The sequence below is a fragment of the Otolemur garnettii genome, unplaced genomic scaffold (assembly GCF_000181295.1).
Source record: "Otolemur garnettii isolate 467f Iridium unplaced genomic scaffold, OtoGar3 scaffold00134, whole genome shotgun sequence".
Taxonomy (NCBI): Eukaryota; Metazoa; Chordata; class Mammalia; order Primates; family Galagidae; genus Otolemur; species Otolemur garnettii.
In genome coordinates, this window is record NW_003852529.1 from 3,720,356 (window position 1) to 3,732,660 (window position 12,305).

The 12,305-nt window shown below is 53.9% G+C and overlaps 1 protein-coding gene across 1 annotated transcript; it reads left to right on the top strand.

The window, feature by feature from the left end:
• Positions 1 to 800: 800 nt before the first annotated feature.
• SLC29A2 (solute carrier family 29 member 2) lies at positions 801 to 7,941 on the top strand. Its single transcript, XM_003798352.2, has 12 exons — positions 801 to 834; positions 1,084 to 1,165; positions 2,492 to 2,655; positions 2,829 to 2,968; positions 3,648 to 3,782; positions 4,347 to 4,444; positions 4,663 to 4,747; positions 5,662 to 5,804; positions 6,003 to 6,108; positions 6,209 to 6,294; positions 7,010 to 7,209; positions 7,775 to 7,941. The coding sequence occupies exons 1-12, from the start codon at positions 806 to 808 to the stop codon at positions 7,884 to 7,886; spliced, it is 1,380 nt and encodes a 459-aa protein (XP_003798400.1). The 5' UTR covers positions 801 to 805; the 3' UTR covers positions 7,887 to 7,941.
• Positions 7,942 to 12,305: the final 4,364 nt, after the last annotated feature.

The following is a 12,305-nucleotide window of genomic DNA, read 5'->3' on the forward strand; positions in this document are numbered from 1 at the left end:
GTTGGCTGCGGGAAAATCGTCCGCGACCTGGAAGCGGCTATAAGATTTCATAGCTTAGGCACAGCTTGTGACTCAGCCTCTCACTTCTCCCGAATCCCCGCTACGCGCGGCGATGCCGAGAAGCCACGCTTGTTCGCCGACCATGAGAGCTGGCTGGAGCAAATGAATTTCCAAACATCAATGGTTTCCGATCTCTTTAGTGTTTTACAGAAAAAAAGAAAAAGTAGGTGTGTGGCATGGGGCCGCTGAAAACAATGCTGATTTTTCTCCAGCTCTCTCGGGGACGCAACTGGCTCAGCCCCAGGGCCGCGGGCGCCGAGCTCAGGCGACGCCCGGGCAAGGGCGCGGCAGGGTCGCCGACGCCGGGGCCGAGCAAAGCCGGAGGAGCCCCGGCCCTGCTCCCCAGCCCAGCAGAGACCCGAGACGCCCGAGGAGAGGGGCAGCAGCGGTGATGCGTTCTCGGTCAGTCCCCTCCAAACCGCACGCGTGGTGCAGGGAGTGGGCAGGATCTGGAGACCCTTGGGTAGGGCCAAGCCCTGCTCGAGAGTCCGCAGTCCCCGCCGGGCGGCTGTGAGAAGGCTAGAAGGAGGTGCGACCCTCTGTCCCCGCCCCGGGGGCGGAGCTGAGGTCTGAGCCTGCGGAGCAGGCGGGCAGCCGGAATCTTCCCGGGCTCCCAGCACAGCCCTCCATCCCCCACCCGGATTTGGACCTGACCCCCCACCTCCCTGGCTCTCGGGCCTGGGCGCAGGAGCAGGTGCGGCCTCCCCAACCCTCTCCCACCCGGTAGCGGCCCATTGTAGCGGCTATGGCGCGAGGAGACGCCCCGCAGGACAGGTGAGATGGAGACAGAGTGGGGTGGGGTGGGGGACCCGAGTGGCCGTGGGCAGCGCAGACCTGCTGCCTTTGGGCGTTCCTAAGTGCAAAGAAGACCAGTCGAACTACAGTTCCCATCAGCCGACTGCCTCGACTGCCTGAGCGGGGTGATGGGGCCTGTAGTCCGCTCTCCGGAGGGGCGGCCTGGGAGACGGAGGGCAGGCCGAGACGGGTGCGTCCTCGGGGTGACCTTCTGACTGATCCCTACAGCTACCACCTGGTCGGGATCAGCTTCTTTATCCTGGGGCTGGGCACCCTCCTTCCCTGGAACTTCTTCATCACTGCCATCCCGGTGAGACTCTCGGCCGGAGCCACAGCCCTATGGCCACGACCACCATCCCTGCCTGCAGCCGCCTTGGACACAGGCTAACCATGCACTTTCCCTGCCACACCGCCTGTGATTTCTCTTAATGCTCGTTTGTCCGCTGCAGCACGGAGCCTCAGACAGGGGACTGCTTCTCTCCAGCTAGGAAAGCCAAACTTTCAGAAATGCCCAGACACAGAGGGGAAAAGCCACCAGCTCAGGGGGTGTGTGAAGCCAGCAAAGGAGCTACCCACCCACCTCCTCTGTTTGTCTTATTTCTGAACCAGTCACTGCAAAAGCAGGTTATCAAAACCTTTAGTTCTCTCTGAAATAGCACAAATTAGAAACATTCATTCAACAGACTTTGAATATGCACCTACTGTGGACCAAGAAGCACAACAGAGGGCTTTGTCTGCATAAAGCGTTTGTTCTCTAAAAGGGAGGCTGACATGTGAGGTTCTCACCACTTCGGGAGCGGGTACACATAGTCCAGCTGCCTCTTGGGTACCCAGCTCTGTGCTAGACCCAGAGGTAAATCACCCCTTGGTCTTGAGAGCAAGCAGGGCCCAAGAGCTATTAATAATGTAACATGACCTGTGGCAGCCCAGGCTGGGGCAGGGCACTTTGGGGCCCAGGGGAGGGGGAAAATGCCTTCTGTTTCACAGAAGAGATTTGTTAAGTTGGGAGCAGGTGTTCCTAGGGTGGAGGGGGAGTGGTCAGGAGGAGGGGGCATTCTGGTCCAGGTGACAGCTACACACAAGCAGGGAGGCATAGAGGGCCACCCAGTTCAGAGAACTGCCCAGACCCTGGGGTGCGTAGTGGTCAGTGGGGAAATGGGGCACAAAAGGGAGGCCAGGATCTCTTCTAAAGGGCCCCCAAATGCTGCTCCAACAGGACCCCTTGTGGGCAGTAGGGAGACAGAGGTGGGGGGCAGTTAAACAGAAGAGTGACAGGATGTGTGTTCCAGAGGGAATGCAGTTGCTTGGCACCTGGGCTAGAGCCTGGCTTACAGTAGGTGCTCAATAAATAGCCATGGAATGAATGAATCTAGAAGCTGCTGCAAGACTGGGGTGGAGGCCAGAACCAGACACTGAAGAAGAGGAGTTAAAGCTGAGCCAGGCCTGGGGGGAGGGGCACTCTTAGGGCTTAGGCTCCGTCCCATTCAGCTATCAATTCAGTGTGTCCAACCCAGTGTGCAGGGGACAGTGCAAGGACAAGGTAGGTGGTCCCTGAAGACATCAACAAACATCACAGGCATGGGAAGGGAGGTGGGGGAGGATGGGGGTCTTGACCCTTCTTTGTCCCGCCTGGCAGTACTTCCAGGGGCGGCTGGCAGGGCCCTTCAACAGCACAGCCAAGATTCTGCACACCAACTACACAGATCCTGAGGACACCTTCAACTTCAACAACTGGGTGACGCTGCTGTCCCAGCTGCCCCTGCTGCTTTTCACCCTCCTCAACTCCTTTCTGTACCAGTGGTGAGAGTCCTGCCTGAGGTCCCTTCTTCTGCCAAGGACCCCGCCATCACCCTTCTCCCACCCCCACCCCCACCCCCCACCCAGCCTGGGCTGAACCTCCCAACCTCCTCCCAGCCCTTCTCCCCTGCCCTGCCCAGGCCCAGCTGATCCACTCCACCACCCCTCCCGAGCAGCATACCTGAGACAGTGCGGATTCTGGGCAGCCTGCTGGCCATCCTGCTGCTCTTTGCCCTGACGGCTGCCCTGGTCAAGGTGGACATGAGCCCCAGGCCCTTTTTCTGCATCACCATGGCCTCCGTCTGCCTCATCAACTGTGAGCACCTCTGTTCCCTCTCCATCTCCCCAGACAGCCCACACGGGCTTCAGCCCAGCCTCTTCCTCATAACTCAAACAGCCTGACATACTCAAGAAGGGAGGCAGCATCTTTATCACCCATACTCCTGATGAAGAAACTGAGGCCCAGAGAGAGAGGAAATCACTTGTCACAGGCCCCACTTGTCAAAATGACCTCGCAGCCTTCTAAGGCTGCACCTTAGAAGAGGATGGATGGTGGTTAGCCCTCCACAATGCCCAGAGGCCCTTTTTTTTTTTTTTGAGACAGAGCCTCAAGCTGTACCCCTGGGTAGAGTGCTGTGGCATCAGAGCTCATAGCAACCTCTAACTCCTGGGCTCAAGCGAGTCTCCTGTCTCAGCCTCCCAAGTAGATGGGACTACAGGCGCCCGCCATAACACCCAGCTATTTTTTGGCTGCAGCTGTCATCATTGTTGTTTGGAGGGCCCGGGCTGGATTTAAACCCATTACCTTAGGTGTATGTGGCTGGCACCTTAGCTACTTGAGCCACAGGCACCGAGCCCAGAGGCCCTTGAAAAGCCCATTCCCCCCCCCCCCAAACTAGTGCAGAGGCCCCATTCACCCTGCTGATCCCTCCCCTAAGGAGGGCACCCCTGAGGCCTGCCTAGCTGACTAGTAGCGGGTCCCTGTCCCTTCACAGCCTTCGGTGCAGTCCTGCAGGGCAGCCTCTTCGGGCAGCTGGGCACCATGCCCTCTACCTACAGCACGCTCTTCCTCAGTGGCCAGGGCCTGGCTGGAATCTTCGCCGCTCTTGCCATGCTCATGTCCATGGCCAGTGAGTGAACTTGAATGGCTGGAGGGCTGGGATGGCCTCTGAGTTTTGGGGAGCAGAAAGGTAGATATGTGTGTGTGTGTGGGGGGGGTGATGCAATAGGGGCTAGCTCTGGGCCCTGCAGTGAGGCGATAAGGGGGAAGACTGGGTTAACCTGGGGCCAGAGGTGGGACTCCTGGGGCCACCTGGTATGAGGCAGCAGGTAGAGGTTGAGGGAGAGGGGATAGGTTTGGGACTCAGACAGACCTGGGTTTGAATCATTTTACTGCTCACTGGCTGCAAGCACTGAACAGGGCACATAACCTCTCTGTGCTGCCATTTCCTGCCTGCATGATTCTTACTGTTCCCTGCTCAGATTGCTCTTGGCACATAGTAGGTGCTCAGCAAAAGTGACACATAGGAGAAAGACTGGTCTGACTAGATCCTGGAGTTTGTCAGTGAAGGGAGGAGTGGACAAGGCTGGAAGGGCATCTGGAAGGTGCACAGCAAAAAGTGGGACGAGAGTTGGAGGCCTCTTCAGGGGCCGTGGCTCCAGCTGCCTCTCTGCAGCTGAAGTTTCTGCCACAGGCGGCGTGGACGCCCAGACCTCTGCACTGGGATACTTCATCACACCCTGTGTGGGCATCCTCATGTCCATCATGTGCTACCTGAGCCTGTCCCACCTGGTGAGCCTGCTACTTGCCTCCAATCTTACCTCAGAGTGTCTCAATACAGCCTTGCGTCTGGGGCCTTCAAAGAGGTCAGGGGAGGCAGAGGAGACCTGGGTTCAGCCCTCATCCCCAAAGGAGTCCACCCCCTGAGCACCTCAGACTCTAAGCCAGTGGTATGAGCCAGACACCTCAGCCAAGCCAGACAGGGTTGACACTTTCCTATGCTTCTGCAGAAGTTTGCTCGCTACTACCTGGCCAAGAAACCATTGCAGGCCCAAGCTCGAGAGCTGGAGACCAAAGCTGAGCTCCTCCACTCTGGTAAGTCCGGAGACCCTGCTAGGGAGGTAGGAGACCCAGAGGAAGCTGGAGCCACCTCCACTGGGAAGCACTACCCTCTGTCCCTACGAGAGTCCTACCAGTAGCAGCCTCATGTGAGCAGAGGCAGGAGACCAGGGAGAGAAGTCAGTGGGATTAATGTCAGACTCAGTGTCCTCTCTGAAATGGGGAAGTAGCAGAGCTTCATGCACCCATGCTCCAGATCCAAAGGCATCTGAATCTGAATCTGGTTTCACAGCATCCCAGCTATGTGGCCCTAGGCAAGTCACTTAACCACTTAAACCCTCAGAGCCTCAGTTTCTCACATGTAGAGCAGCAGTAGTGACATGATCCATCTAAGGCACTTCCCTCACTGTCTGGTGCTTGTGCATGCACCAGGCTGGGGTAGGGACACTTGTTTTTGGCCGGGGCCGGGTTTGAACCCACCACCTCCAGCATATGGGGCTGGCACTCTACTTTGAGCCACAGGCGCCACCCCAGGGACACTTGTTTTGTTTTGCTTTGCTTTAAACAGAGTTTCACTCTGTCACTCTCGGTAGAGTGCTGTGGCATCATCATAGCTCACAGCAACCTCAAACTCTTGGGCTCAAGTGATCCTCTTGCCTTCGCCTCCCAAGTAGCTAGGACTATAGGCCCATACTATGATGCCCAGCTAGTTTTTCTGTTTTGAGTAGAGACAGGGTTTTGTTCTTCCTCAGGCTCATCTCCAATTCCTGAGCTCAGGCAATCCATCTCAGCCTGTCTTAGTCTCCCAGAGTGCTAGGATTACAGGCATGTGCCAACATGGCCAGCAGGAACACTTGTTTTGACTGCTTGGAATCTCCTTCTGATGTGCCTGCCTGTCCAGAAACCTGGGCCACAGGCATGATCTCACTCACCCTCCCCTCTTGCCCCAGATGACAAGAATGGGATTCCCCACAGCCCTCAGAAGGTAGCCCTGACTCTGGATCTTGACTCTGAGAAGGAGCCGGAGCCAGAACCAGAGCCAGAGGAGCCCCAGGTGCTGGGAAAACCTTCAGTCTTCATTATCTTCCAGAAGGTCAGATATGGGATATGGTTCCCCCACCATCCCTGGGAGATAAGGGGGCCTTAGTGCTCACAGTATCTACCCTAAGGACTTAGGGTCATAGCAAGTCAGGGATACAGCTGGGCCAGGCCCCAAGTGTCCTGCTTCTGGACAAGAGGGCCAGGCCCTGGGACTGTTTGACCTGCTCATGCCCCTGCCTCCGGCCCCCAGATCTGGCTGACAGCGCTGTGCCTTGTGTTGGTCTTCACAGTCACCCTGTCTGTCTTCCCTGCCATCACAGCCATGGTGACCAGCTCCACCGGTCCCGGGAAGTGGAGTGAGTGTCGGGGTATAGAAGAGGGTGGGGCATGGGGCACATGAACAGTGGGAGCGGGAACCTGGGGACCAGGTTGAGCTGCCAGCACCCCCTCTCCCAGGCCAGTTCTTCAACCCCATCTGCTGCTTCCTTCTCTTCAACATCATGGACTGGCTGGGGCGGAGTCTGACCTCTTACTTCCTGTGGGTAAGCATACCGGGCCTGGGCAAGCTGATGCTTTAGGAAGCAGTTGGGATCAGAGGGCACAAAGGAGCATAGAGAGGTGATTTTCCAAGAGTCTGCCGAGTGGTCTGGCAGCAAGTCTGCTGGCAGAGTGGCAGTCAGCACCTGTGCTCCTTGAAAGCAGAAGCCATGTCCAGTTGACCTCTGTGTCCCCAGTGTCCACCCGAGTGTCCCTCCCAGCGCCCAGTGCTCGGCATTTAGAGAACGTTCTGCAGAGGTTCCTGCCTTTGGTGAGGGATTGGACAAGATTCCAAGTTTGGGGACAGCTTTTAGCCACAGGGCTATTTCTTTAAATGAAATCTTCCAAGGAGATATAATAAATACATCAGGTCAAAGAGGAGGTGCTCAGTGCCACTCGGTAACATTACTGTTTCAGCCCCAGAGGATTCTTCTGTTTTGAGGGGTGCTCTGAGGAGCCAAGTCTGAAAACCATAGGTGCCATCTGAGGCCTCTCCCAGTTCTGCCCTGAGAACATGTTTGAGCCTGGGAGAGACAGAGGCAGCCCAGGCTGGGTGGGCTTGGTGCCACCTCTTGTTCTCTAGAGCACCGGGGCTCACAGGGTAGGGCAGGTCAGAGGAGGTCAGGAGTGACTAAAGGTCTATGTATGGGTGTCCCGAGGTGTCCCTGGAGCAGACCTGGCTCCAAAGACTCTGCTCACAGAGACCTGCCTCTGCCACAGCCAGACGAGGACAGCCGGCTGCTGCCCCTGCTGGTCTGCCTGCGCTTCCTTTTCGTGCCACTCTTCATGCTGTGCCACGTGCCCCAGAGGTCCCGGCTGCCCATCCTCTTCCCGCAGGACGCCTACTTCATCACCTTCATGCTGCTTTTTGCCATCTCCAATGGCTACCTGGTATCTCTGACCATGTGCCTGGCACCCAGGTCAGTGAGGGAGATGGCCTGCCAGGGAGGGAGGGGACTTCAGCTCCTGGCCAGCCCCTTAGCTGTCCTCAGGCCTCACTGGTATCCCCTGTCAGGCCCTAACTACTTGGAAAAGCAGAACTGGGAGCCTAAGAGAATAGACCAGAAACTGGTTCTGGGGCCGTTCTGTGGGGCTCAGATTCTCCATCCATAAAACAAATGGGTTGGCCTGTCGTCCTTCAGGGTCCATCATGCTCCAAAGTTCTCAGTCGAAGGGGAGCTAAGGTTTTGATCAAAAGCAGTATTCACAGGCTATTTCCTTGAGCAAGGGAATTGAGGGCCCAAAAGAGTACGGTGAGAGGGAGGACGAGTGGGGAAGGCAGTGGAATCTGGAATTCTACAATGCTGGACCCTTAGAGATACCCTTGTCATTTTACAGATGGGGAAACTGAGGCCCATAAAGCAGGGCCTAATTACAGGGACACATGGCTTGGGTCAGAGCCCAGACCAGACATGCAGAGGGCCTTGGGCTGGCTCTGGGCTTGGGCACAGTGTCTTTTAAGAGCTCATATTTCTGCTGTTCTAGGCAGGTGCTGCAACATGAGAGGGAGGTAGCCGGCGCCCTCATGACCTTCTTCCTGGCCCTGGGACTCTCCTGCGGAGCAGCCCTTTCCTTTCTCTTCAAGGCATTGCTCTGAAGTGGCCCCCTCCATGGCATCCCTTCCTGGAGCCGGGATCCAGTCCAGGGGGAACAGGAATGGGGCACAGGCCACTCCTGGGCTGGGCCTCTGGGTCTGAGGGTCCCAGGAGAGGCAACAGTTGCTGTCTATCCTGGCTGGTGACCACCTGGGGTCCTGCAAAGATGAATTCACCACCAGTCACTCCAGCCCTCACCTGGAGTGGCTGGCTCACGTCAGACCTCAATGAAAGGAGATCATCAGAGACAAGGGGCACAAGGCCATGGCCCTCCCACTGCTAGGACAGCACTTGTCAGTCATCACCAGAGGCTGCCAGGGGGCCTTACCCAGGGTGCACTGGATGTGGCCCCTGCCTCAGGCTCAGAGTGGGAGCTGGGTGTGTACAGAGGCCTGGGCTCTGAGCCTCAAACAGTGTTTTCATGCTGAACTGATTGGCCCCCTCCCTGGCGCCCAGCTGGGCCTGGGTCCCAGAACTTCAGTTAGCCTGCTTGTGTGCACCACACTTCACAGTTTGTAAGCTCTTCCGCACCCACACTCTCACTGAAGCCTCAGTGAGGCTCTTGGAAGGAGCTAGGCAGGGATTGTGCTGGCCCCGTTGTGCAGGTGAGGAAATCAAGGCCTGGAGAGCGGACTGGTCCGTGGTAGAGCCAGGACCTAGCCCATTCCCCTCCCTGTAGGTGCTGTTCTTGCTGCCCGCGGCCTGCTTCTCCATTCGTCACAGGGCTCAGGGCAGGAGCCCTAAGAACTTACTCCACCTTTTTGCTCAGTTTTTCTGTGACCCTGCACCTGGGTCTAATAACAACTCCATTCATTCGTATGTTGTGTGATGAGTTCGCTGAGTCATTTCCAAAGTGCTATTTGTTGTGCTGGCCTCAATGAGCTGGCTGGGCTGGGTTGGAGGATTGCAACCCAATCAGTTGACAGGTGGGGCAACTGCAGCCCTGAGAGGGGCAGGAATTGGTGGGCATCTCTGTGCTGGGTCCTCTGCACCGTGTGATAACTGGGGACTTGCAAGGAGCCCGTGCTCCTAGGCCGAGCACCCTGGCTGAACAAACAACTTCTGCTCTCCAAATCCGGCAGCCCCTGGACTGTAACTAGCATTTCTGCCTCCCCAGGGCTGTTCTTTCTTGGATCAAGCCTCAGAGAGGCTGTCGGCCTGGGCAGGGCTTTGGCAACCCAGCCAATTCTACAGGCAGAAGTACGAAGTGCTGCCTCTCCGGAGAAAAGCAAGGGCTTCTTCTGCCCCCATCTTCCTGCCTCCCTGGGATGCTCACCGAGCACCTGTTGTGTACTTGGAGATGAGCTAGCACAGGGCAGCTGCTCAGAAGCCAGAGACTCTTGATACCATAGAGGAAAGGAGGCAAAACACAGCCTTGGTAGCTAAAATAAGCCACAGAGTAAATCCCCAAGGAAGGGTTCATCCTTTTGACCACTGTTCATAGACACCTGCCCTGTGCTAGGCCCTGACTAGTCTAGAGACTAGTCTTGAGACCCTGAAACAAAGAGGGTCCTTGGGAGATAATCCTTGTTCCCAAGGCCTTGGGATACAGAATGCAACTTGTGATAGACAGGCAGGCATTCTGAAGTTCCCCCGGCTGGGCCTTGAGGGATAAACATAAATTTTCTGGGCTGAGGGAGGGAAGGGGCAGAAGCTGAGCAGCCACAGAGGGGACTATTCCTGAGTCCAGTGGGAGGTGATGGGGCTAAATAGCATCCTAGAGAGAGGAGGATGGATCCGGGAAACAGGAGGATGGCTGCCTCAAGAGACCAGTTAGCCTCGTGGTTGAATGCATGTACACTGACCCAAGTCCTGAGTTCAAGTTTATGCCCTTTTCCTTATTAGCAGTGGGCACTTGGGACTTGCCTAAACCTCTAGTCCTGGAGGGAGGCGGAGAAATGGTAGTTGGAGTCTGGGGAGTATCTTGAAAAGACCAGGAGGCTTGGCTCGGCGCCTATAGCTCAACCGGCTAAGGCGCCAGCCACGTACACCTAAGGTGGCGGGTTCGAATCCCCAGCCCGGACCCGCCAAACAACAATGACGGCTGCAACCAAAAAATAGCTGGGCGTTGTGGCGGGCGCCTGTGGTCCCAGCTACTTGGGAGGCGGAGGCAGGAGACTTGCTTGAGCCCAGGAGTTGGAGGTTGCTGTGAGCTGTAATGCCACGGCACTCTACCCAGGGGGACAGCTTGAGGCTCTGTCTCAAAAAAAAAAAAAAAAAAAAAAGACCAGGAGGCTTAGCTGTACCCTTTGCCTGGAGCTGATGGGAGCAGCACCCCAACACTTGCTAGGTCCCCTTCTCATTTCCTTTAGCACTGCCTTCTTTTGTGTTTAATGTGGATCACACTTATAGTCCTTATATTTCAAGAAGCTAAGGTAGAAGGATCACTTGTGTCCAGGAGTTTGAAACCAACTTGAGCAACAGAGTGAGAATATGTTTTTACCAAAAATAAGAATATTATCTGGGTATGGTGGTGCACACCTGTAGTACCAGCTATCTGGGAGGCTGAGGTAGGAGGATTGCTTGAGCCCAGGAGTTGGAGGATGCAGTGAGCTATGATCATGCCACTGTACTCACACCAGGGCAACAGAGTGAGACCCTACGTCAAAAAAAACCACTGTTGTTTATTTAGTATAACCGCTTTCATCAATGATCTTAGCCAGATTTTCTGGATAACTTGCTGTAGCTTCTACATCAGCACTTGCTGCTTCACCTTGCTCTTTCATGTTATAGAGACATAAATCTCTTCTAGCTTCAAACTTTTCCTTTGCAGCTTCCTCATCAATCAACTTTCATAGATTGAACAGCATCAGAGCTTTGCTCTGAATTAGGTTTTGGCTTAAGGAAATGTTTATCTTCTATTCAGATGGCTCAGATTTTTTCCCCATCAGCAATAAGGCTGTTTTGCTACCTTATCTTTTGTGTATTCATTAGAGTAGCACATTTAATTTCCTTCAGGAACTTTTCCTTTGCATTCACAAGCAACTTTTTGGCACAAGCCTGTTTTGTGTGGGTTTTTTTGTTTGTTTTATTTTGTTTTTGAGACAGAGTCTAACTCTGTCACCCAGAGTGGAGTGCTGTAGCCTTATAGCTCCAGCAACCACAAACTCTTAGGCTCAAGTGATCCTCTTGTCTCAGCTTCCTGAGTAGCTGGGACTACAGGTACCCACCACCACACCCGGCTAGTTTTTCTATTTTTAGAAGAAACAGGATCTTGCTCTTGCTTAGACTAGTCTCTAACTCCTGAGCTCAGGCAACCCACCTGCCTCAGCCTCCCAGAGTGCTGGGACTACTGGCACGAGCCACCGCACCAGGCCAGCCTATCTTGGTTTTTAACATGCCTTCCTCACTGAGCCTAATCATTTTTAGTTTTTTATTTAGAGATGCATGAAAAATAAATAAAAGGCATTCAGGTTGGAAAGGAAGAAGCAAAACTGTCTATATTCACGGAAGTATAATATATACAAATGTAAAAAATCACAGGAATACACACAGACACACAAAAAACTATTAGAGTTAATACATGAATTTGGGGGTGGTGCCTGTAGCTCAGTGGGTAGGACATTGGCCACATACACTGAGGCTGGAGGGCTTGAACCCGACTCGGCCAGCTAAACAACAATTACAATTGCAACAAAAAAATAGCCAGGCATTGTGGTAGGTGCCTGTAGTCCCAGCTGCTTGGGAGGCTGAGGCAAGAAAATCACTTAAGCCCAAGAGTTTAAGGTTGCTGTGAGCTGTGATGCCACAGCACTCTACCCAGGGCAACAGCTTGAGACTCTGTCTCAAAAAATAAATAAATAAATAAAAATAAAAAATAAATGAATTCAGCAAAGTTGCAGGATTCAAATTAGCATGAAAATTTAAATTGCATTTGTACACATGAACAAAGTACAATTTGAAAAAGAAATTGAGAAAACAACCCTTTTTACAATAGAATACAAAAGAATAAAATACCTAGGAACAAACTAACCCAAGAAGTAAAAAAATTGTATACTGAAAATTACAAAACATTAGGTGGTGCCTGTGGCTCAAGGAGTAGGGTGCCAGCCCCACATACTGGAGGTGGTAGGTTCAAACCCAGCCTTGGCCAAAAACTGAAAAGAAAGAAGAAAAGAAAAGTATAAAACGTTGCTAAAATAAATGAAGGAAGACGTAAATAAATGAAAAGATATTTCATGTGCATGGATCAGAAGATGTACATCGTTAAGGTGGCAATACCACCCAAGGTGATACACAGATTTGATGCAATCCCTATAAAAATTCCTCTTTTGCAGAAATTGAAAATCCTTTTCTCAAATTAGTATGAAATTGCAAGCAACCCTGAACCCCAAAACAACACTTAAAAAGAACAAAGTCATCACAAGAAAGGAAATGCAGGCTCGGCGCCTATAGCTCAACAGGCTAAGGCGCCAGCCACG